This window comes from Heliangelus exortis, chromosome 2 (genome assembly GCF_036169615.1).
Source record: "Heliangelus exortis chromosome 2, bHelExo1.hap1, whole genome shotgun sequence".
Lineage (NCBI taxonomy): Eukaryota > Metazoa > Chordata > Aves > Apodiformes > Trochilidae > Heliangelus > Heliangelus exortis.
The window spans coordinates 51,760,116-51,786,166 of record NC_092423.1 but is presented as its reverse complement, the minus strand read 5'-3'; the positions used below and the strand labels follow the sequence as shown (position 1 = coordinate 51,786,166).

General features: G+C 38.7%; 1 protein-coding gene across 2 annotated transcripts in view; it reads right to left on the bottom strand.

Annotated features, from left to right (window-relative positions):
- Positions 1 to 26,051, bottom strand: part of POU6F2 (POU class 6 homeobox 2) — a 306,477-nt gene that overhangs the window by 88,430 nt on the left and 191,996 nt on the right. For both annotated transcript variants that reach the window (XM_071736147.1, XM_071736146.1), the window contains one exon: positions 8,522 to 8,850. In XM_071736147.1, coding sequence (XP_071592248.1) covers positions 8,522 to 8,850 — 329 coding nt within the window. The remainder of the gene's footprint in view (positions 1 to 8,521; positions 8,851 to 26,051) is intronic.

Below are 26,051 nucleotides of genomic sequence, written 5' to 3'. Positions count from 1 at the left end.
TTTCAATTTCAATATTTCCAAATGCTTTTGTTAAATTACTATTTTTGAGGCAATACAATGTAACAATTGTTGCAACTTAAACTTATTTTAAATAGAAGCTATCAGTTCTTTTCATTTCCCAGGCCTAGAATAGAAATTTAAAATGAAATTTTGTGCAGGAGAAAAAACAGCTCTGCGAAATTACAAAACTTGTGGAAAAGAAAAATCACTTAGAAAATTCCTGATGATTTTAAGGTACTACCATATCAAAATAAAAGATACGAGTGCATTTCAAAGGTAAGACTTTTTTTTCTTTTCAAAAGACAGAATCCTCATCTACTTTCTTGTTCTCTTTCCTGTACTTCATTTCCTTTCTCAGCTAATGGCAAATACCTTCCTTTCTTGACTTTTTCCTGGATCAGCAGCTAAAAATCTTTCAAACCTTACTGGTGGAACAATACCAGGAACCTTGCAGAAGATTTCTCTTCCAGGTGAAAGTCTTATGCTGGGGCTCTTTAAGACCCACAACATCCTTCCCTCTTACAGGGATTCAGCCAGTCTTTTTTTTTTTTTTCTTTTTTTTTTTTTTAAGATCATAGTAGAATGTAGTATATTTTAAATACATAATTTAAAAAAAAAATAGGATCATCACAAGATATCAAGTTTGATCATTGATTTCCTGCCTGCTAGGACCTGCCACCTCAGGTGTTGCTATGTACCTGTTTGCGTAAATGACCCTAATTTCCTCATATCCTGTAACATATGCACTTTCTGACTTGTGCCTGAGGTGGTAACCTCTGACCTTTTAATTTTCCAGTTTCCACATAATTGTTGGTTACTTCAAACAAGAGTCGAAGGTTGGTGGAGAAAAGGAAAAATGAAACAAGGAGTGTTTGGACAGCTCGTGTTTTCAGTGCGACCCTTCAGATAAATGGGTATTTCTTTTCTTTTACCTAATTTGCTTCTAGTTGCAGCACTAAGGTCAGAGTAAGCCAAGAGAATGAATGGAATAAACATCCTGGTGGGCTGCCCGAAGCTGCCTGGTGTTATGGATCAGCGTAAAACCAGCTCTCTTTCCTCTGCCTGGGCCGATGTAACTCACTGGAGTGGCAAATTACATCAGACCTACAGCTGTAACCCGACATTATGATTAATTTGATCAGTAATTTCTCCTGTTTTTCATTTTAATCGGTGTGACTATTCTGCTGTGGCAGGTCTTTCAGATCTAATTAAGATAAATTTCAGAGTAAAAGACTTGGCAGAATTTTCGAGTCAAATCCGAGCGCCAAGTGTGAAGACCTGGAGCACCAGTCAATCAATTTCCAGTAAAGACAGCAGGCTGTAACTCAGCAATCAACCCATTAACACTTAAGCAAATTTCATAATCTCCAGGCCCGTGCTAAGTCACTCTCTCAAAACATTCTGGCTACCAGTAAAAAAGAGAAAGTATTACTATTTAAAAAAAAAACTTGCCCTAAACTGCATCTGCTAAAATAACTGACAGAATCCACAAGTGGACACTAATAGATATCAGCAATACTATCAAAAAAGGATGAATTTTAAATGTTAAAAAACAATTTAGAGTGGCTTTTAATTTTTTCCATTTTCCTTTTTTTTTTTTTTTGTGGTTTTTTTTTTTTTTTTGCTTGTTTGTTTGTTTGGTTTGGTTTGGTTTTGGTTGGTTTTGCCTATTTTTAGGCAAGCTAAGCAACCTCTTTTAGGTGCTTATTTGTACAAGAACCCTTGAATGATAGAACATCAGGGCTATAGCACTTCCAGAGTATTGCTCCTCAATCAGACTCAACAAGCCCACTAGGTTCTTTGTGTTCATTTGGTTCACTTGTTTCCAAATAGAAGAGGGTGGTTTTTTCCCACAGAACTAGAAACCTGTGATGACTGGCAATATTTTTTCTGTTGTTGTTGAGTTTTTGTTGCTGTTGGGTTTTTTTTTGGTGTGTGTGTGTTTGTTTCTTTGTTTGTTTTTATTTCTTCACAAAGACGTCAAGAGTATGAAAAATAGACGAAAGTAAAGTAATACTTTGAGATATCTCTGCTTTCCTGAAAACATTTGGAAAAAAGGCTGAAAAAAGAAATTAAGATAAATTAATCCTACCAAAACAGATACTCTGGATTTAAAAGATCTGAGGGGCTGTGCAATTGCTTTCTGTCTCTGAGTTCCCCCAGAGTCATTCTCTCTGCCAAGAGAGGCTTTGGGAATAGAAAACCTTATAGGGTATGGATCCTTCCTCAAATTTATCCTGGGAGGATATTATTTATTTACTTCCCATTCATTACATACTTCAGTTACTTTAGGGAGTCTATTAAATACACCCATTTCAAAAGCCAGAGCTTGTTGGGCAAGCAGCTCCACTTTCCTCTCCTTCAGAGAATTCTCTAGCAAATGGTTTCCTATATCAGCCTCAGCTTCTGCCCCTTGGGTGCTAATAATGCCAGTTGTTTTGCTCAAAGATTAATTTCCTTTGCTTTAAATGTGAGTCAGACACCAGCACTCCTTGTGCTTCTGAAAATAGCAACAGTTGCAGAGTATATTTGGATGGACCAGGCAGCCAATGCTCCAACTGAGAGAAGGTTTCCTCAGGGAATGAAGAGACTTCCTTATGAAGTCTCTTTGAGAACCCTTAAACGTTTCTTTGTTCCATTTAAACACAGTATTCAGCAGCTTTATAATGTGAAGTCCTAGTGCCTCAAAGACCCCAAAAAGCAGTGAGCTTCTGGGAGGAGAAAGATGGCTGAGGAAAAGATCTGAAATCCTGCTGAGTCCTGTGGATGGATGAAGTTTTACACATGACTGAATTGAGCCTTTCTGTGTAAATCATGCCCGTGTATTTCCAGGTAGACACGAAGAGCAGCAGCATTCAAACAAAGTCGTTGTGTCAGGAGCATGGCACAGCACAGGGCAGACATCTGTGTCCAGGTAGAATGAACTGTGATGCTACCATCCCCGTGAGCTCTGGTCAGTGGCAAACCCAGGAGGGATAAGGAGGATCATGAGGAGAAGAACAAAGGAGACCCTGTAGGCACTGAAATCCAAAGCAAACAATTTCTCAAGCAAGGTTTAAGCTTGCGAACAGTAATGTCTGAGCAGTTCACAGAACCACTGCGCGTGTGGATACCTCAGTATGACCATGACTTTCTAGCTAGTGGAAATTCTTACATGCGTACTTGTCTCTCATTCATGAAATCATCCTTATCAACCCACACAAATAACTGAAATACTCTAAAAATACTCAGAAATCCAAAACTATCAGTAGAACAAGATGTTTAAATATTTCTGAACCTGTTTGAAATGAGCAAGGGATGAAATATGCAAAATATTCTCAACAGTTCAAGACCAACCCAGTTCACCTGAATGCAGGGGAGATTCCTTGCTATTAGTTTAGAGCTGAGACCCAGGTCTTGCCAGTACCTTCTGGAAATCCATCTGAGATCAGCACTTCAACAGGCTCACTCTAAGCAGGTGTTGGGCAGGAACCTTCCAAAATAAATATTCATTGTGCATGTCTGTATCACCCATTGCCTTGTGAAGTACAAAATCTCACTCCCTACTGATAAGAGAAATTATGAAAATTTGGAAAATTTCTGTACTGCATTTGCTCACCAATTATAAACTGTTTCTTTGTCAACTGCTTACCAGGTAACTTGGGAACAGACTCAGTCATACATTGCACAGTATCATATGCAAGAAGAAGGAGAGATCATTTCAGCAAAACAAATTAAAAAAACACCTCAGTGGGTTTACTGGTGTCATAATCTTGGTCAAGTTTTCTGATCTCATAATTCACTAAGCATCAGAAAAATACAGCAGGTCTTGGATGCAAACACAGACATAAAGCCCACAACAATAGTCCTTGCAAACTTATTCCAGCTACCTTCCTCAAACCAACACAGACTTGGTTGTTTCTTCTGTGTACTAAATAGAGGCAAATTCATCAAAGTGTCAGTATACACTAATGTGTCTTTAAATTAGATCTTTTTCCTTTAATGAGAAGCTAACCAGTGAATGAGACTGGAGGAAGGGAAGGGGAAGTTTGTTTTTTGCCACTAGTGGAGTGTCAGGCATCTGTGTGCACATTCTGCCTCATTTACAGCTGAATGTTTCAGCCTTTCTGCTTTTGTTTTCTCCTTTGTTATAAAAGTGTTGAGGTTCCAAATACATTATTTAAGATTAGCATGAAAATTTAATCTGAAGGAGGTTTTGGTTTTGCTATCCTAGAGTTTCCTATTACTTGGAAGATTTTTCTGCTGTTGTCATATCCTCACCTCCCTTCTTCCCTGCTTTTATTATTATTTTTTTCCTCACTCATCATCTTCCATCAGCTGCAGTTATTGTAGGTAGGCTTCTGTGACAAAAAGCTGCTTTAGGAAAGAGTTCTGAAAACGGTCAGAATAATTTTACAGTAGGGCAATCCCTGGGGGATTTCCTGTTTGTCTGTTCCTATTCACACATGAACAGAACACTAGAAATCATTGGGAATTCTTCTGTTCCAATAGTGCAGCTCTCCCTTTGTAGATCTGGCTGTGGGTAGGTTCTCTTATCCATACTGCTAAAACACAGTGAGTGTCAGCACCAGAATCTAACCTCCATTTGGAGCCAGTTAAATACATGCTGCGCCTTATTCTGGTAGTCAGGCAGAATAATTGGCTATTTAGCACTTGGCTCATCTGATTTCATATAGTATATAATCAAGATCTTATGGTTCCAGAAATTTAATTGAATAGAAACTCTGTAAGAGGTGCTAACTACGCTTTGAAGTTGCAACATGCTGAACATTCAAGAACCTGCAGAGTTTTCAGGTAATGACACTAAAGCATATTTGGACAAATACAAAAGTGTATTTTTCCAGAAGTTAAGGTTTTGAAGTCTAAATTTACATGAGATAGGTTGCCTTTCACCTCTGAATTCCTTTGTCAACTAACACAAAGAAAGTAAAAATCGGATTACAATTATCTATATGAGGAATTTCACCATATTAAAATGAAGGGATGAAAGTCTTCAATCATCTACCTGACCCACCACCTTCTGAAATGTGGCTCTGGTTTGGGAAAGTCTTCTCTGGTTTGCTGTCTTTTGCAAATCAGTGATGATGCTGGTGTTGCAGTGGTTTGCTTTTACCAGTGTAAATCCAGAGCATCATCACTAATGTCAGGCCCTGGAACCTCAAGTGAGGTTTTTCATCTTTCTACAAAATCATTAAAAGGCATCCTAAAAAGAAGAGTTTTGTAACTACAGTCCAACCCACTGAACTGAGCAGAGAATATTGATAGAGCAGAATATTGCAGAATGGTCGGACAAGAATTGTACTGAGACTTTTAGCTGGTGTACGCTGCATTGGTATTATTCATTTCTGATCAGCTAGCAAAATACCTCACCCAGGTACACCTAAGCAAGTAACTTTCATTTAATTTGCCTTCTGAAGGACATGACAGCATCTGTACATTTTGAGATGTAATTGTTGTTATCCTTCAGAGTTTTTTGAAACAAACACAATCATCCTCCTGAATTACTGACTTTTCATGACAATTTTTTGAGGTTGCATTGTTCTAAACTAATATCTTTCAGACAGATCCTGAATAATGTAAGAGGATAAAGCCCACATGAAAAAATCAAGGATTCAGAAATGAAATTTAAGCTGTCAAACTTCAACTTAGTTGATCTTTATTCCCTTAATATTCTTCAAACAAAACCCATTTCATTCTAGTTCATAAAGAACATTACCTTAGAGGCCATAATATCTACGAATTTTGCTCTGGGTCGATTTTTAAGTTAAAGCATTACACATTTAAAAAGTCCACATTCTAAACAGCTATTATGAACTGGAAATAGAAACTCCTGCCAAACGTTTGCACCCTCTTTTTTTGTTGTTGTTCGTTTTGTTTGAGTTTGGGGTTTTTTTGTTGTTGGTTTTTTGTTTTGGCTTTTTTGTTGTTTTTTAACATGTTTTTGCTCTCCCCAAAATATTTTCAGATCCAGTCCTCAGTCTAGATGTACAGGAGTAAAATTGTTTTTCTCAGCAAGATTTAGAATGGAAAGACTTACGGAATGGAAAAGACTTTAGAATGGAAAAATTTAATGGAGGAGATCTTACCACTCATCTGTACCCAAACTCATCTTTCAACCATATATAAAGTTCAATAGCAGTTCCTCTGGAAATATTTGTGAGTGTAATTTTTTTGCATATTAAAGAGTCCCACCATCGTCAGCAATATGACAGAACATGTTTCAAGTTCTTAAGTATTTCTTAGGGAAGACTGAGAAAAATTACATGTGCTGTAAAAATGGCTAGAAGGCCAAACTACTGGCCTTACACACATCACTAAGATGTGTCCTGAAGTACCATGCTGAATTCTGGCTTCTCTTCTGGATGCTGGTCTACAGCATGGCTATACCTGTGAACAAACCTTGGGTTTTCATGGATATTTAAATGGTGAGGATCAGAGAGTTAAATACTAATACTAAGCTAAAATACTTATCCCCCAATCTGTTAGTAACTCTTTAATGCTGACCCAGAACTGACAGCTAATGACTTCTAATTTGTTGGCTGTTTTGAAGGTGTCCCAGACATGCAGCAGGCTTATCAATAATGGCTGAGCTCAGGCCAGTGCCACACCTCTCATGATAGTGTCTTTCCTTATCTAATCCCAGTTCCTAAAATGTTTTGGGGTTAGCATCTGAACTAAAACCACGTCAGTGTGTTTCGTTCCCTCCTTCCACTTCTGTTGGTCTGACACATCCAGACTGCCCTCAGAAGGGTCGTTGTGAGAATAAGCATGCTAAAGAGGCAGATGTGCCAAGGTATCTCTATGAAAGGAATTAGTGGCTTTACTTACTTTTATTGTATTTCTTGATGTGAGATGTGACCCTGGAGAGCTAACAGTAGAAAGTGTTTCTACTGACCTGTACCTGTAGGTCACAGATGAGACTGGAAGTACTCAGATTCAGTTGAGATTTACATTGGGACCAGAGCTTATATGAGAGTTAATATTCACTGTCAGTACAACACTCTTGAGATATATTCACTGACATAATCCCACTTCCTCTCTACTCCAAATCTAATTTATGTGTGCATTTGCTTTGTTTGGAAAAACGAATGTATTTTGTAGCAAAATATTTAGCAGGCAGTTTTAGAAGCATATAGGGTTTACAGTTAGTGTGCATAAATTACAGCTGAGCTAAGACAATAAACAGTAACAGAAGCTCCTCTGGAAATATTATTGTCTCTGTGTGTCAATAATCTGCATACTAAGGAGTCCCAAAGCATCCACTACCATGATAGATTGGGCATTAAGTGGTACCTAAGTAGCCTTTAAAACAATACACCGAAGAAGCTCTAGAGTCATTATGCTCTACTCTAAGAAAAAGCTCAGAAAGCAAAGGCACATCTCTTGTGGACGCTTAAGTTTATTATATAAACCATTAAAAAATCAGATTTGATGCAAAAATAGTTGAAGCTCATATTAATGTAGGTTTAACTGACCAAACAGCAGACACAGCGTCTTGTATATCAGCTCCCTTCATTGTTTGAAACCATCTTTTTTTTGTTTGTTTGTTTTTAATTATTAAGCTAATGCAGTTTATTTCTGCAGGAAGAGAAGCCAAATCCATCAGTGTGGATAAAACCTTTGAAGTGGGTTCTCAAAATTTAGAGAATAAAAGAAATAGAGACTTTCCTAGTTTCTAAGTGAAGTTTCACTGCCTAGTGTAAAATACTGCTCACTTGCACAGACTATCCTGGTGTTTATTCAGAATCATACTTGTGAGGACAGCAGAAGCTGTTCTTGCAGCATGTGAATATAGCATGACACACGTAGTGCAAGAACACCAAAGCATAAGAAACTAGGACCACTGGATCAGAACTGTCCTGTTTCTAAGAAATCTAAGACATGCAGAGCCCAGCATCAGTGTGAGTGCCACAGCTGTTGGTACATTTAATAAAAAATCCATATAATTGAAAGGAGCATCTAGGAAAGGCATTACTGGTATTCTTAGCTTTGGAGTCTATACTGAGACTCTTAAGAGAAGTATTTGATTCTTAGCAGGGTAAACGGTAGGAACTGTGATTTCAAGAGGAAGGATAATCCACCCATCCCTCACACATGTCCACCAGCAGAAGTTCTTATTTCTTTTAGGGACAGTCAGGATCATCTGCTAATGAACAGCTAACTTTGCTGTCCTCGTAAGTTAACATAAAGGGTGGCAGCTGGGCAAACACCATTTGCAAAGATGCAATACTCAATCTATGTAAAATACTACATTATTTTCTATGGGTTTTTTTATATGGACTTCAGGAGCAAAAGATGTGTACTCTTTAGAGAGGAGCAGACTAGGACCATAATTAGTTGTGCTTTTCTGGCTTATCAGGCCTTTGAACTGTTCGAAGAGCCTATAAGGATTAACTAACACGAGGAGGAACCTCTCAGCCTGTATGAGCAGAGGACATAAACATCACCTGATTCCCCTTCTGATGGGAGAATACACTCTTTCCTTTTTTATTATCTGAGAGATTTGTACATATTGTCCTACCTGCAATGGATTTGGTGAAGTAAGAGGAGATGGAAGGCCATGTCCTGGTGACTGGCTGGGTTTCTGAGGAGAGCTGGAGGACTGTGGGGCTGAAGGAGGTTGGCTCTGGTTCTGAGACTGTGTTTGGTTCTGCTGCGGTGCTGCTGATGGTTGTGTCTGTGGCTGCTGGGTCTGTTGGGGTGGCTGTGGAGTCTGTGCCTGCTGACCTTGCTGTGGCTGCTGGCTTTGCTGCTGCTGTTGCTGCTGCTGACCTTGCTGCTGTTGCTGTTGATGCTGGAGCTGCTGAAGATGCTGAAGTTGTTGAAGCTGGGAGTTCAGGGATGAGGTAGCTGTGGATTGAATGAAGAGAGGGAAGGGGATTATGTAGCTTTCAGTAATACCTGCTTTGTTAAAGCTGTCCTGGACCAAATTGAGGTTCTGTTACATTGTGGTGCACACTGTCCCCTGAGGTCAGCTGGCCTCAAGTTGTGGCATCAACATTCCCATCAATAATAATAGGCTGTGGTTCTGACAGTGAAGTTCTGTGGTAAGTTGGGCTTGGCTGGAGGCAATGAAAGCAAACATTTGGAAGGGCTGCATCTCTCCTGTAGGAGAGACATCAGGGCTGACCAGTAGTCTTTACTCAGAGAAGCTTACCAGTGACACCTGGTTGCCTAAAGAAGAGGTGAAGATATCACTGTACACAGCATAGAAAGAACTCATAATGTGAACTGATTCTGTTATAAAAAGGATACTCTGAAAAGAACTTTGTTATATCTTTATACAACAGGTGTCAGGAAATAAAACATTCAGCTGTGAAATTTCTTGTGAAGTGCATACGTAGAAATAATACCCAAAAGTGTCTGAAATTTGAACTGCTCCATATCATGCACATCTAAAATAGGATGGGTATTCTTTGCATTTGTACTGCTCACTTCTGGTAGTAAAGGTCTGTTGTGTTTTTCTAGAGGAAACCCATGGCCCACTTCAACCTTCTGGCACAGAGGAGCAGCTTTCCCAGAGAAGCTGGAGTAGAGATGCTTTCAAATTGACCAGGACATTAATTTACTTCAGGAAGGCAAGAAGTGTGCCACAGGGATGTCACTAAGGATGAAGATATTTAAGCAGCAGCCAGAACATCACAGGAATCTGACATTTTCTGGGTTATGTCCTGAATAAGCCAACTGGGTCTCCAGCCTTACTCACTTTATTCAACATCCTAGGGGTTCTTCAGATGGCTAAAAGATCCCAAAAGGAACAGCTTACAAGATCATTGCACTATTTTGCACTCTGTATACTACTTTGCCAACACCACTGTGCATTCCAATTTCCATCAGCAGAAGCCAAAGCAAACTGGGAATTAATCAAATTTGTTGTTTCTAAAATGGTATTTAGATTTCATGGCCAGAAATTCTATTCAGCAAGTTATGGATTCTACTCAGCAATTTGTGGATTGGCAGATAAAGCCAAGTCATCTCCACTTTCTTTTTATGCCGACATCCCTGCTTCAGCTTTCCAGATGTCTATGCCCTAGGGATGAACCTGAGGTCTTAACTTATGAAATCAATGAACCATAAACTGGAATAAGGAAAAGAAAAAAGAAAATGGAGAAAGATGAGGCAAAATGGGTAAGCCAAAAAAGGCTGTATGAAGGAATATTAAAAGACTCTGTAGGAAGCACTGTTGGTCATCCATTCCTGTACTCATAGCTGCTCTAAATTTTCTTTCACCAGAGGTGGGAATAAAACTATAAATCTGCCTTAAAGAAGTTATAGTCATGTATATCTGACTTCAACAAAGAACCTGAATAATGCAGAGAAGTAGGACTGGTTACACCAATATATTTCCATCAGGAGAGTTATTGATGGAAGTTTTGTGTTTCAACATAAGACAGAGTGACCACCAGATTAAAAACACACATGGTATCTCATGCAAAAGAAATCAGCCTGGAGAAGTAAGTGTACACTCCCATCAATTCAACAATAAGAATTCACACCTAAATGCCTCAAAGCTAAGTGTGCAGGTAAGTGGAAATATAATCTAAGGCATATTAGAACAAAGAACAGAAAAAGTGTGTGTACAGGAAAGCAACTGCATAGACAGATACTAACCACAATATGAAGCACCTTGGATGGCAAGGAATACTATTTACCACGCCTATCTTTAGTTATGAATACACAGAGGTGTAAAGACCTTTCCCATCACCATGAGGAAAAAACTAATCTAGACTAACTCTTTACCTCGTGCAGCCCATTTCCTCACCTATTGTAGCTTATAATTCTGGACAAACCATTGATGTCCAGAACAAAGACTTCAAACTGAACAGGCGCTTGATGCTTCCAAAGACTTCAATGTGGAAATGAATGGAATGATGCCTCACAGAAGTATAATTTGTAATTCACACAGTTCATAGAGAGGAAAAAGGGGTCATTTCATATCCTGTTTGCACAACTGCACAGGATGAGACAAAACCTTCTGTATAGTAAACATGATATGTTTACTATGGGAGGCTTTTTTTTACATGGGAGGCTTTTGTACTGAACTGGTGCCCAAACCTTTTTGCTCCTACACAGCACTCTTCAAGGCCAAGGCTTGGAAGGATGGATCTGTCAGAATGCCATACACTGCATGTAGGTCACGAAGTAGGGAACAGGTAAAGTTATTCGAGGTAGGTGGGAAGCCATCTACTGAAACATTTTTTGAGCATAGAGCATGTTTGGCTCCTTGAGGTATGGCTTTCAGCTAGAATTTGAAAATATTTCAGTAACCAGAAGAATACTGAAATTAACAACATGAGGTAACAGGACAGAGGGATCACTTTGATTCCAATAGCATAAAAGTGCAAAAACAGTGTTAATTTTTTCTCAAGGATATTATGACTTAAATTTTGGTATGCAAAAAGTATCTGTTGACAGAAAGTTAAAGATTAAAGCATCACCATCCGGACTCCTTAAAGTGGTGACATACAAGACATGAGGAGAAAAGTAAAGGAGCCCAAAGTGTAAAAATAAGTGCAGTTTCTTGACAAACTAAAAGAAATGAAGGGGTTGCTACATAATATTGCAAAAAGTTTATTGTTTTGTGTGTTCGCATGTAGCTCATAGCAATCAGAAGATTATATTTAATGATTATTAGCATTAGTGTTCCCCTCAGATCATAGAATTTTCTTTCAGGATGTTGTCATTGAGATGTTGCCAAATAGTGCCATAAGTAGTCTTAGAGAATTAGAGTTTACAGCACAGTTGTGGATATACAGCAAAACTACTGATCTGTTTGTGTAAAACTGGACAAAAATCCACACTTCTTGAAATGATGTTTTATTAAATGTGTGTCTGCTTCAGAAAGAAAGATTTAATGTTTCACATGTAAGATTTGCTAGAGCAGTTATCCTAATGGTGTAGGCCTGGGTTTTATTAACTGGTCATGACTTTAATCAGGTGTTGAATTACATTCTTAAAAATTAAATATTTATTAAACTTCCATTCTCCATAAGCCAATATTCAGTCTAACGGACATTTTGATTTGTACATTTTTTTTCTTCTGCCAATACATGAATAAAGGGGCAGTATCCGGGGGGAAGAAAAAGAGGAAAAAAATGCCTCCAGATCTTTTTTGTTAACCTAAAATTTTGCACACTCAGGTCCTACTGAGCTGCTAATGTAACCAAAGTTGAATGGCCACTGCCAACATATTTTTGTGCATTGACAATGTGAGCAGGTGCAAACACTCAGGCAAGCTGACTTCTCTGATGAATGAAGAGGGTCTAAATTTGACTTGAAAAACATCAATTTTGTAAATTCTGTGGGGATGCCAAGAACTGTTAGATGGAAATAATTCCCCATAAGGCAATAGAAAAGCTTTGTATTCAGTACTGCCTAATACTTGAATGTTGGCTCATGGAAGAATATCAGTATCTCTGACTTTCAATAGTGGGGATTTTATACTAGAAAGGCACTGATTCTTGATGGGATGGAAGGAAGTCCCTCAGGAAAAAATTTGTTGATGGAGAAAAGTTACTTCATGGATAGGTTTCCAGGTTCATTGCCAGCAACTGCATAAAAATATTCAAATTTAACTGCCTTTTCTCGTCAAAAGCCTCTCTGAAGTCTACCATCATGCTGAGCTATAAATTGCATTGAAGTGGCTAGTGAGGTAAGATTGTTTAACATGCTGTTCCTAAATAAAGAGATAGGGAATTGGAAGCAGGACTGTTACATCAGACAAGGCTTTTCCAAAGCCACACATCAGGTGTATTGCAAAGGTGGATTTAGGGCTCCGGATCACGCCTGCAATCCGGTGTTTAGGCTGCCTGATTGCACTGCCTCTCTCAATGTGTGTCCTATCCACAGCAGGGCTTGTGTCATATTATTGTTTGTAATCAAATCCAATCCCACTCCCAGAGCTTGCTTGCATACCTCATCCATTATAAATCGTATACCTGTCTAGCATTTGTCACTTTCTGCAGAGCTTGGAGCCTGATGGAATTTCAGGTGATACAACAGCACTAGGTCTGCATGTATAAAAGATAACATGCACTGCCTTCCTCACAGGAATCTTTTTATGTCACACTGCCTAACAGCTGAGTATAACTTTGACATATAAGTGAGAAGTGCCTACTTTCTTTCAGAATTGCATTCAAGAATTAAAAAGGTGTGCAAAAGAATGCTAAAAGTTCTTCCTGTGGGTAAAAAAGGCAATACTAAAAAGTATCTCAACTGAAAAGAGCAATTATTAACTAAAAATGCATGCAACCTATGAAACACTGTAAAATCTACAAGAGCTCTGTTATATTTCGATTTTCCTTGAGAAAAATACATGTTGAATACACACAAGGTATCCAGGAAGATAGGAAGAAAAATTAATACCTATGAAGAAACAACAGCATGAGATATTTTCAAACTTAAGTTTTAACTATCATTTCTTGGTTGCTGCGGTGCTGTGGGATTGCCCCAAGTTTTATGATTCTACTTTAAGAGGATTATGCTTAGCCACAGAATCAAAGCATTAACAATAGAACACGAGATATGCAGTTAAGTGATGCAAATGGATTGTCAAGAGATAAACTTTCTGATCTCCTAAGTTACCTACTTCTATACCTCACAGACCTCAGGCTACTTTATGGACTTGACTTCCTTTGGGGGATACATTAGGCACAATGCTGCTCTGCATTTACAACATTTACATAAAACGTGTCTTTTCATATTTTTCTTGTATCGTCTGTTCTTCTGCTGGTTACTTACACAGGAACCTGAAATGAAATTAACATGCCCCTCTGTCAAGGAGAGTAGTGCAATGGGAGAAATTCATCTCTGATGCAACCATGCTGAAAGGAGCAGTCTGACCTGTGACAGTGGGAATGACTGAATCTTTTTTTTTTTAATGGGAAAACCGGAAAAGGCTCTGTCTTCAAATCCCAATCTTGACTGTATTCACTGAAAGTAGTATCAACTGCTGGTGTAAGTATGGGAATGGCTCTAGTTATATTTTAGAAAAAATATACATCATAATCACATTTCTCCCAAAAGCAAGGAACATATGTAATTCAACACATTTATATATTGAAAATGATGTTAAAATAACTACTTGCTTTTCACCTCTCGCTCACAATATAAATTCAGATTTTTAAGACCTCTACAGTGCTTGGCAGAAAACCAAACTAATATTCAGGGATTCAACTTATATCTAGAATCTGCTCTTGTGGATAAGCTTCACATAATGTCTGATTTATTTTAATAATGTTTTGTGGATGTTTATTTCTGTGTAAAGAGGAAGAAGGAATAAGAAACAATTTTAGCCTACAAACTACTGCACTTCTCTATCCTCCTATTTACATAATTACATAGATGTTCTTCAGTGCCTTCATGCAATGTACAATGGACTAAAATGGAGAAAACCATATATTAAACCTTTTCCTATTTGACTGAGCACAGAACTTGGCTCTCACCATTTCAAGGTCCTAATGCCTTTTTTCCTCTTCCCCAGCAATGAAGAATGGATTTGCGTTGCCTTATTCTGAAGAGTGTAACTAACTTAAGCATCTGGGCTTGTGTTTAGAGTTGACAAGGCCCACTTTCTTTTTTTTTTTTTTTTTTTCCATCCTGTTGTTCTCCTTCTAATGAGGGATATGCCTTTCTTTGTTTTGAAACAGATTTCTGAAGACTGAATACACACGCTGAACAGCCTAATGCAAGCCTGTGTTTACGCTCTCTCCCTTCTGGGTAATGAGGGGTAGATTAGCCAAATACCCAATGTGATTTTGCATGCACTTCAATTTTGTTTTTGAGAGCAAAATGTGAGTTGTTTTACATACATTAGCATCCTCCTCTTTCTGAAAAAAAGAAGGAAGGCTTGGACTTGTGGCTGAAGAGATTAGTAAGGAGATACAGAGCATATTATTTCTAAATCACTGGTTCAAATCCAGTCTAGGTCAATACAGGGAACAAAAGTCATTGCACTTTAATGGTGCTTTTGAGTGAATTCTACCTTACAGAAGATGTATTATATGTATAGAAGATGTATTCACATACAGATACCCATAGAGAGCCCACACTGGAAGCAGTCTGCCACAGTCAAGGTAATAAATTGATGGCCTCCCAATACCTATTAGGAAGATCATAAAGACTACAGCCCTGGATAGCATCAATTGACATCTTTATTTGAACTTTCTGCAGAGAGGCTAAGGACAGAAAGAGTAAAGAGACCAAGTCATCTTCTCCTTCCTAAAGGTGATCCCTCAAGGTTATAGCTGCAGAAAGCAGATGGGGTTATGGGGAGAAACTTGCATTGCCAATGCTCCTTGTATAAATTCTGCAGATAAAGAGAGGGCTTCGCTTCTTGCTGTTGTCATATCCAGCATCTTTCATGAGTACTAAATTCACTTTAAAGAATATAGGCAATAAAAAGGAAGTATTAGGAAGAAAACCATCATAATTTGTATGGTGCCTGTGGTGCCTTCACATTCTGATGAATACTAGAACTTCCCTGAAAAATGATTCACTGCATTAAATAAATCTGACTTTTTTTTCTTTACCAAGCCTTAAACGTACAATAATCCACTAAAATCTTAAGAGAAGAAAAATAAATAAATAAGGCAAAGTTGTTCTATGTAGAGAGCCTAAGTATTAGAGCAAGTATATTTGGAATATTTCCCATTTTGAGATAATCTAGGGGCTATTTTCCTCTACTTTATGACAACACTCTGTGAGTAAAGTTCCCTGAGTGTATTGTAAAAACTGCATTAACCTATTTAAAATGCCCAAAGGCAAGAACAAGCTGGAGAAATTAGACTTTAATAAGCCATTTGCTTCCTCAGCTCAAATGGGACTTTAGGCCTCATATTGTACAGATGGCTGAAACATTAGCTGAAGTCAGGGTATCATCAAGACACAGGGGATCAATCAGGGAGTTGTCTTGGGACTCTCATGCAAAGACAGGCAATTAAAAACCCACCATAACATAGTCTGAGGGCAATGTAAGTGTTTGAATGCCAAAGGCTGGGTGTCAAGCAAGTGTTATCTGGATCTGGAAAACTTCTAATTTTACCAGCCTGTGTGGTGTGATTTTTTTTTTATTTTATTTTGTTGTTGTTGTTGCTTGGTTGTTTTTTGGGGTTTTTTTGTTTGCTTGTGTGAAAACATGACTCTCTTAGAGATCAAGTACTTACGCCAGATAAAATTGGTTTTCTAGTTACAGAGAGCAGGACTGGTCCCAAATTGTCTGAGAACAGAGTAGTGCTGGAATGGAAAATCAAACTGAGGGGCATGGTCTTCCTACAGATTGGATTTCCAGACCATATTGAGACCATAAAGGTGTTTCTATGGACCAGAATTTAAGATAACCTCCCATTTCTTGGGAAAAATTCTGCAGGACTCCTTTGAAAGAAACTAATGACAGGGGAAAAAATTGTAATTTAAAGGCCAGCAGAGTCCAGTATAAGATTGTACAGCCAAAAGGATGTGGCAGCAAACAGATGAATGACATAAAGAAATTAAGTTTGAAACAAGGGTCTGCTGACTCAGAGAACAATAACTGTGACTCATAATGAGCATCAGACAAAGGCTAGGCACCCTCTGAACATACAAGTTTTAATATCAGGGACTGCAGATAATTTTTTTCTCTCCTTATCTCTTTCAAATGCTCTAGTGCTGATAGGCACCATAATTTCCATGGCACTTATAGAGACTAAGTTTTTGATGTGCCCAGAAGAATCAATGCTTGTGTAGAAGAAGCAGTGTATCAACCCACAGCCCTGGGAACTTTGGAAGAGGTTGTGCACAATCCTCTCCTGAAGTTCAGAGAGCCATGGGTCCCCAGTCAGCTGGGTGCCCTGCCATTTCTGCTGGCAAGGTGCCTATATGAGGCTTTGGGCAAAGTCTTGTCAAGAGGAACTAGCTGAACTGCCTGGGTGGCTTCAAAGGGTGATTTTACATTCTTCAGAAAATAGGCCTGCAGTTGCATCTCCTATAATTGTTTATGGCAAGCGGCTTTTCTGACAAAGAAATATTTATCCAGGTATAGCTTCAGCAATGGTTCTTTGAAGATCAGGAATTATTAGAAGTCTCTTCAAAGAGTCTTTGAAGTGAGTCATGTTTCCTTAACTAAAAGTGAAGTTACTGTAAGTGAAATGTACTGAGGTTTTTGTGCATGTGTGTGTTTGGGTGTTTTTAAACAATACAATCGAACAGTGGATCAAAGAGTTTATGGTTTAAAAGGTTGGCCTTGATGCTGAGCTTGTGGAAGTGTCCTGAGGATGACAAAGGACATACTCACTTTCCCCAGCCTCAATCACTGGAAATAGCAGAGGGTACCGTGCCCACCAAGTGACTTGGTATGACTAGCTGCTTTCATCTCTCAGACTCTCATTATGTTTGTGTTTCTATCATTTTCCACTTCCAGTCTATTCTGAAAGCTGGCAGACTTCAGACAACTTATTAAGAACTCCAAGATTCAAGCAGCTGAAAATTCTGTTGCCAGTGTGCAAATTCCAGCTAGAGAAGTTAGCTGAGCAGCAGTGAGAACAGGCCATGGAATGACTCAGGAAACAGCAGCGTGTATACTATAGGGAAAAAAATGCAGCCCAGTCCAGTCCTTTCCTTTGCAATCAATAAAACTATAACAGCAAGTACAAGAACCAGGTGCAAAAGTGTCAGTTCTGCCATGCTGCAAGGCTGTGCACACAAAAGCTCTGCTGGAGCATGGGCTTCTGTTTTAAACTTGTTAATAACAGGTCCTGTTATCTTTAATACAGTTTTGAACTTCCCCTGGTTTTACCAAGCCATAGAAAAAAAAAAAAAAATAGGAGCACAAGGGATAAAAAATAGGAGCAGCAAGATGAGGAAATGAACAAAGCAAATCATGTGGCTTGATCCTGCAAGGTGCTCTCAGGCCCTATACAGCTCCCAGGCACTGAAGGCCATTCCTCAGCAGCTGTGCAGTATCATGCTGCACATGACATTCTTCATCAGTCACTGAAGAATAAAAATGGACTAAAAAGCTTTCTCTAATGACACGTGATATTGCTTAATAGCTGTGGTACAGGAGCAATCTCAACCATAGGTCACTGGGTTGGTGAGGAGGTGCAGTGCTAGGTGCTGTAACCTCAATATGTGAGCAGAAGATGGAGGTTTTCTTTCTTTAGAGAAGGCATCAATGCAAAGAGACTGTGCAACTCCATCCACGTGAGAAACTGCAGAAGAGCTGGGAGGTGAACTGTAATTTAGTAATCTGTCACACCAAAAGCCATTCCTGAGTGTATGTACCACTAGCAAGGTCCACGGTGTTTGCCTGCTGTTGACTTACAATAGCTCTACTTTGCTACTATTGTGCATAGATAAGAATGGCTGTATTTAGTTGTGTGTATTTTAGAACATACCAGAGCATACTTAGCTGTTTTCTTTCTGTAATCTTTAAGCTAACTTTAGGTCAGTTTCAGGCGATCTGCCTATATCCATTTTTCTAGTTTATTTTACTTTCAGAGAGATTAAAACCAAAGTTAAACAGAAGGTAAGCAGCAGTTCTGGCCTCTGCAGCTGGCCATCTTCTGTGGATGGACTGACTGCTTATTTTTAATTTGCAGTAAAATGAGGTAGGTTGGGTATCAGATTTCTCTCCTGTCCTTGTAGATCATCAGCCAAACATGTTGAGGCTTTAAGTGCTAATCCTAGCTCGGCTGTGCTTGGCATCTATCACTTTCACACAGCAACAGTGAATTAGCTGCTCTTTGAGTGCTCATGTGCTTCCATCTATCTAAATTTTCAGCTCACCGTTGAAATAAACAGCTCGGTTATTCACATAGATAAATTGCTCATCAGTAGAAAATTTGAGCAGGAGACTTAGGGAGAAGATTTTACAGGCACTCCTTATTCATGGGCTGAGAAGTCAGTCACACTTCTGTGCTAGGATGAAGCTTCATCCACAGCTGGAAAAAAGGGCTGAGGAGTCCAGAAAAGCAGCTTCATTGCTCTGCCCAGTCAATGCAGCATCCACTTCAAGGCTTTCAAAAGTACCTCAGGAACCTCCATGATGTTTGGCATTTCATACATTTTTGTACACTGCAAATGAGTTATTAGCAGGCCTTTGAACAAACTGCATCTAGGTCTTTCTTTAGAAATTAAGCTGCTTCTTTAGGGTTAATTATTTTTAAATTTAAAGGGATATACAACAATTAATAAAACAAATACCACTTAAATAATGTATTTGCTTGCAGTTGCCAGAGTTGCCAGATATAGAAAGTGAACAAAATCCAAAGAACAAATTTAGAGTTGGCAAAACTACTTAAAATAATTCTCTATTTCTATCTACACAGACAAAACAGAATGCTGTCCCTTTTTTTATGCAGTGGCTGTTACCTTAATATCCTTACCAACAACAATACTTGCTTTTCCAGATAACAGAAGAAAAGTTTGGTTGCTAACCAGTAATTCTTAAAAAAAATTCACAGGGAACTAGTCCTTGCCTTCCTTACGCAACATCACCTTTATTTTAATATTAAGAACAATGAAATATAATTTTAAATAAGGGTTTAGGTCTCATTTGCATGTACTAAGCTATACCAAATCTGAATGATGCTACAAAACACTCTTCTCACTGTTTTTCATCTCCAGATTCCTCAGTCTTTTAAACAAATTCAACAATCCATTAAGGCTCACAGAAAAAAATGTTTACCAATGTACTGAAGCTGTTATTAATATTAACTACACCTGCTGTTAATGTTATCCTTTTGAGAATTATACTAGAACCCTGCAGAGCTTGCTCTAAAATACAGAAAATTCAGAAAAGAATGTATCTTAATAGTTATACCTTATTCGCCCTATAGAAACATAATGGCAGTGATGCAAATAGTTTGTGTGAAGTTTCAGTACAACGTTTATAACTTTCCCCTAAATTTTTCCTCTGCTATATATAACCTTTTCATAAAGTAACAAAAAAGCTAGCTTGTAACTGTAAAGAATTAAGAAAATGTCTGTGATAACAAAAACATTTGCCACCATGTGAAACTGATAGCTAATGTATGGCTACAGATGATGTTTGACTGGGGACAGGGGGGGGGGACCAAAGGAACAGAAGTTACTGTTCACAAATTTTCTTTCTTGTGAAATTAGTGGATTTCTCATCTGCCTGAGGAAGCCCACTGAGAGGTGTAGATGAAACTGCAACATAAATATTGGGGCAAACACTGTTACTAGATTTACTGTGGTAACTCTAATGTCAATTAAATGGAGAAGAGCTTGCTCCAAAATAGCTTATTTAAATGAAAAGCCTGGACCATTCAGCAGTACAAAATAAAGAAACACATGTCAGTGCTGATACAAGATCTAGCTTTTTGCTTAAATTGATTCTGATTTAAAAAGTTTGAGGAAAACGTGCTTCTCAAGTGGGATGAACTATCTGTCATAGCAACCCTGAGAACAAAAGTTGGCACAGTAAGTGCACACGGAAATTTGAAACCACTACTTTAGATTTGTTTTGCCAAGTTTTAACTAAGTAGATGTAAAAAACTGCTCCTTTAATTTTCAGTGCCAGGTATTTTGTCTTTACTCTGATGATTTTAATAGCTCGCTCAGAAGCTTGGAAACAAATGTTTCTTCCATCATCAATTTAAAACTATTCCATTTGCCAACTATTTCTGGGTTTTTTCTACTGTGTGTTTTCAATGAAACTGAAATTAATACGGTTCCATTTGATTTTCCATCCAAGCACCAGGGAGCATGGGGCAAACTATGCTTTCATCTCCATCCTTGAGACAGAGCCAGGTCCAGCATCACGTGACCACAACATTAATTTCTTCCCCTCTCTCCCAAAACGGCAATTTTTGGACTCATATTTGTCCACAGAGTACCTGAAAAAAAACAGCTCTGTAGAGGTTCTCCAGCATTCCACATGGCAGGACAATACTATGGCTGTCAGCTCTAGCAGTTCTACTCCTATTCTCCTCCTACAGAGCCCTCCCTTTGAGCAGATATGGCCCAAACAGCCTCTTTTTCCAAACAGCTGCAGACATTTACTTATGGAGCTGCAGACATCATATCATGCTTATGGAACTATGATAGTACTCCAGCAACCCTTATTTTTGAACAGGAGAATGAAGCAGATGTAAATTTGGCTAAACATTATTGTCAGAAAGTCTTATTCATGTTATTCTGGACAAAAGCAGTTCTGTAAAACCCTGCCTTTATTCTCTCAGGAATGTTTAGGGATAATATTTTGCCAATAGCTACCCAGTCGTTAGAGCTAAAAAGGACTGCATCAGAAAAATACCTACAAAGACGCATAAGTGAAGGCAAGTTTTCTTTAAGCAATCATCCAATTGGATGCATTGCAATCATCCAATGCATCCAATGCATCCAATCCAATGCAAGCATCCAATGCAAGTTTTCTTTAAGCAATCAATCCAATGCGTCCCATCCAATGCAGTGGGACGTTTATAATATAGACTGCTGACCATTTTAAGTATCTGGTTTACAGATCACCTGGGTTTCCAATTCATAAATAAATTAATGCCAGGAAAGCATCTTATGCTTTAATGTTTTGCTCTAAAAACCAAGAGGGCAAGCCAAGAACACAAGATCTCTTATGTCTGTGAAACAACACTGGTCCACAATAGATTAATTGTAATAGCTCTTAGTTATCTTGCACAGCGAAATGCCATCTGAATTCTTGCAGTCATGGTGCTAGAGGCACTGGTGATTTAACTGATGCTTCAATGATTTCCAGGTTTGATCACAATACATCCACAGAATGGGATGGATGCCAGCATGATTCTGTTGCTTCTTCCAGCTCTATCTGGGAGTGGCTTTTTTGTCAGGTACTGTCTGATGGGTGCCTTGCAGACCTGCATCTCACTTGGCTGAGAGGACTCAGTTTGCCCCCTTACATAACAGCACTCTACAGAAATAGCCTCAAGAAGACCACGGGGAAAATGTGCAAGCCACAGCCTGCTCCTTGTGCCAGCACAGGCATGAATATTGAGCACGTGCCACAGAGCAGTTCCCTCTCCTGAGACCCAGAAGGGTGCCCTTGGTTTACCTACTAATCACAGAATATCTAGGGCTGGAAGGAACCTTAAAGATCAACCATTTCCAACCCCGCTACATGGGCAGGAACACCTCATTCTCCACCAGGTTTCTCAAGGCCACATCCAACCTGGTCTTGAACATTCCCAGGGAGGGGGCAGCCACAACTTCCTTGGGCAACCTGTTCCAGTGTCTTACCATCCCCATAGGAAAGAATTTTTTCCTTATGTCTAGCCTAAATCTCCCCTCTATAAGTTTAAAACCACTTCCCCCGTGTCCTTACCTAATCTGAAACTTTCATCTCCCTGTAGAGCATTTTAATAAAAAACTACTTTCATAATTTGTAAATACTGCCAAATGTTTGATTTTGGGCTGTTTAAGTGATCAAATCTTCTAGTGAAAAATAAAATAAATAACAATTGAACCATCAGACAAAGAAAGTAGTTATAAATAATTAAATATGCTGTACTGACAAATCCTATTCCCCTTGGATGTTGTGCTTCTGAGATACAAAGCATGGTATTAATTAGAAAAAGAAAAAAAAAAGATCCTGTATGACAGAACAAGTCAGATCAGAAACAGGGAGTTAGGACTGATTGTCTCCGATGAAGAGCAGTGCTGGGAATCCACTTCCTAATCCTGAACCTACTGTACCTGCCTCACTTTGGGCAGAGCAGTTAATCTTCCTACCTCACTTTCCTTTCTATACAAGAAAAGGAGGGATAATTGACTTCAGTTCCCTCACCACAGGAAGCTCAATTAGTGAAGTACAGCAATGTGCACTAAGATCTTAAAAATTAAGGAGGTCAAAGATACACAAAGTTTTGCATCCACATGGAAAAGATTGTTATAGAGCTACCTCCTCCATTGTACTAACAGAAGATAGATGGTTTTAAAAGCACCCATTTATTTTTTTTTTCCCTACATTTTGGTAATGTCTAGCTAACGTTTTTATTCCCAGCAGCTCATAAGACTTTTTCAGATCTCCAATAAAAGGTTGTCTTCTAAAATGAACACTCCGCTCAGGCACATTTCAGGCACTTGTCTCACACTGGGCTTTAAGAGTACCTCAGAATGAAAACAAATCCCAGATTTCTTAGAAGACTAGTACTTAGAGCTCATTGCACACCACTGTGAGCTCCTGTGTCTATAGAGACACTGATGGAGCCAGCTAAACCAAACTAGCTAATGATAATAACCATAAAGAAATCCAGGAGAAAATTTCACCAACAAGAAATCACAGGTAGTAAGTGATTCCTCCAGTGCAGTAAAGTGATCTGAAGAGGCATAAGAATGACAAAATAAATGAAGAAAAGAAAATAAATTCAAGGGTGATAACTACAGGACTCTGGTGGGCTTGTTATGTGAGTAGACTGCCAGTAGCCACATCCTGTTGCCCTGAAGCTTCATAAACTCTGCTTTCTTGTTAACAGACTGAAGACTACTGACCTCACTTCCTCTGCTAGTAAGACTGCACTGATTTGTGCCCAGAATTTTATTATGCTTATGAGGTTTGAACCACTGTGTGAGCCTTCTTCCTTCCTGTACCAATGGTTACTGCTTCCCAAATTACAGAACAAATGGGAAATAGAAATACCTTTCTCTGTCTTGTTCAACAGCCCTTTCTTTCCCTCTTCCTAATCTCTTGTAAAATAATTCTTGTGGTCTCCAGACCAGCAATGCTAAGGCTTGCTTGGTGTTGTTTCTGAACATAATACATGTAAAAATAGTTATAAACCAAAACATCTGAGTAGATTTTATGATGTTCACATAGAGGTGTGACATTTGCACATGCAAGAAAACCTACATGTGTTATAAAGCCTATGTTGACAGCATTCAGTCATTTTGTCCATCAAGAACACATAGTGAGGGTTAAAGAGACATAGAAGGAGTGGTCTGCACAAACCCACGTAGTCTGTATACTCAGCTCTCCTCATTGTAGCTCAAAATTGGAGAAAATATTTATTCTTCTTAGCATTTACTTCTGAAGTGCAAAATATGCAAAGACCAGGTCCAGCCCAAGTGGCTATGGCCACTCATCATGAAAATTCAAGAGGAAGGCAGGCTTGAGGCTTGTCCTGTCTGTATTTTCTGTCCTTTTCTTCCCAATTTAAAAAGGCACAAGATGAATCAAGGCAGAGTCCTGCCTTCCTTACACAAGATAGGGCAAAAATATGTTCAAAACAGAAAACCCACAAAAGGTTTGCCAGTCAGCTGCTACAGTTTAAAGCGTCCATTCAAGGAAGTGTGTACTAAGGATGTACCTTTAAACTTTTTTAAGTATACAACTTTAAAAAAAGGGTCAATCAATATTTCTTTTATCTATGAGCCTAGTACCTCCATACTAATCACTGGATCTGGAAAAAACAAACAAACAAGCAACCCCCCTCATAGACCACTCCATTTCCCTGAAATTCTCTTGTCCCTAGAAGGTAAAAACCTTCCAGTGGTCACCTCTTGCTGCTAGTGAGCTACATTAAAGATGGACTTGCTGGCTAACATTATTCTTCATATCTTAAAGCAAAAATGCTGCAAATAAGAGTATACAGATCAACAAGGCTCATGAGGACAGTTGGACAAATAATTTTCCGAGTTTCACAAAGAAATGAGAGCAATGGCAGTGAATTTACACTTCTGAAACCAAGAGGAAAAGTTGGCCTTTATTCACTTAGCTCTGAGAACACTTTTGCTTTGTATCTGGTTTTCTCTTTCAGTTGTGCCAGTGACACAGTGCCTGGTACTTGCTTTGCCACCCTGAGTAGGTAACTCAGCAGACATCTGCTGTCTAGACTTACTTTCCTTTACAATAATGAGATTATACAAACTCTTGATAGTGTACACAGCAATAAAACTTGAAAAAAAAAGATAAAAAAAAAAAAAAAAAAAGAAAAAGGAAAAAAGAAAATACCATACAAAGTCAGAGAATCCTGGTTTCTTGCTGGCCTTCTCACAGCTCCTGCATGGTATCATATTTCACCCATACTGTGTTGTCACTCTTATTAAGCAAAGGCAGCTTATATTTAACAATTCCATTATTTTCCTTTCTACATTACATAAGAACACATTAGGAGCCTGCTGTGTGTTTTCAGGCAGACCCAATCTGTTCTGCTTTGCACAGCCCAGGCATTACCTTCCAAAATGACCCCGCAAAGCCTTAGGCACCACCAGCAGCTGTTCCGCATGGCTCCTCCTGCCAGGGACACTGCACTGAGCACAGGGCACTTAGGAGGAAGATGCCAAGCTGCTGGTTATTTATGGCACCCTCCAAAGCCCCCAGGATCTCACAGGCATTTATGAATTGCATGTATAAGCTGCTTTATTGCTGTATTTCTTGTAACCCCACCCTGTCCTGATTGTTAATTTTCTCCATGCTATGCCTCTCTTTTTCTGTATCTTTCAAGACAGGAAAACGTGTTTTTAAAGAGAGAAAATCTTCTGGTTTGCATGATCTTGCATGCAACACATACGTTTGTTTTTCTTGGACTACATATTCAAACCAAGGAAGAAAGAAAGAAGAAAGTAACAGAGAACAGTAAAAATCTAGAGTCAAATGTGAGTGGCACAGCTATAATTCTTTATGAAGCAGCAGGTAAGATTGATTGTCAAGGGTCAAAAGGCTAGGTCAAACTCCACTCATTCGTCAGCTGAATGTCATTTTTGTTTTCCCTGTCACCAGATAGCTTTAAAAAAAATTGCAACTCCTTCCTCATTATCTCAGACTTGGCTCCTTTCCTGCCATACAGTATTAATGAAACTGCTTCAAGCCTGGCCTTCATCTTTGAGGTTCTTCTTCATGTAGTTCCTCCCTTCCTTAAGTACTACAGAGCGAGGACAATTTTAAAGATCATTTTCTTGCACAGAGAAGTAGGAAAATTGCTGCTACAGTGAGAATGATTTGAAAACATACATGCAGGATAAACGTCTGGATGAACAAAAATGTAATTAAATCATAGCAGGTCCACAGCCCACACAGCGATGTAATTGAATCATGGTTAAATCCATGCACCTCATTTAGAATCCTTAAAAAGCCTAACATGATA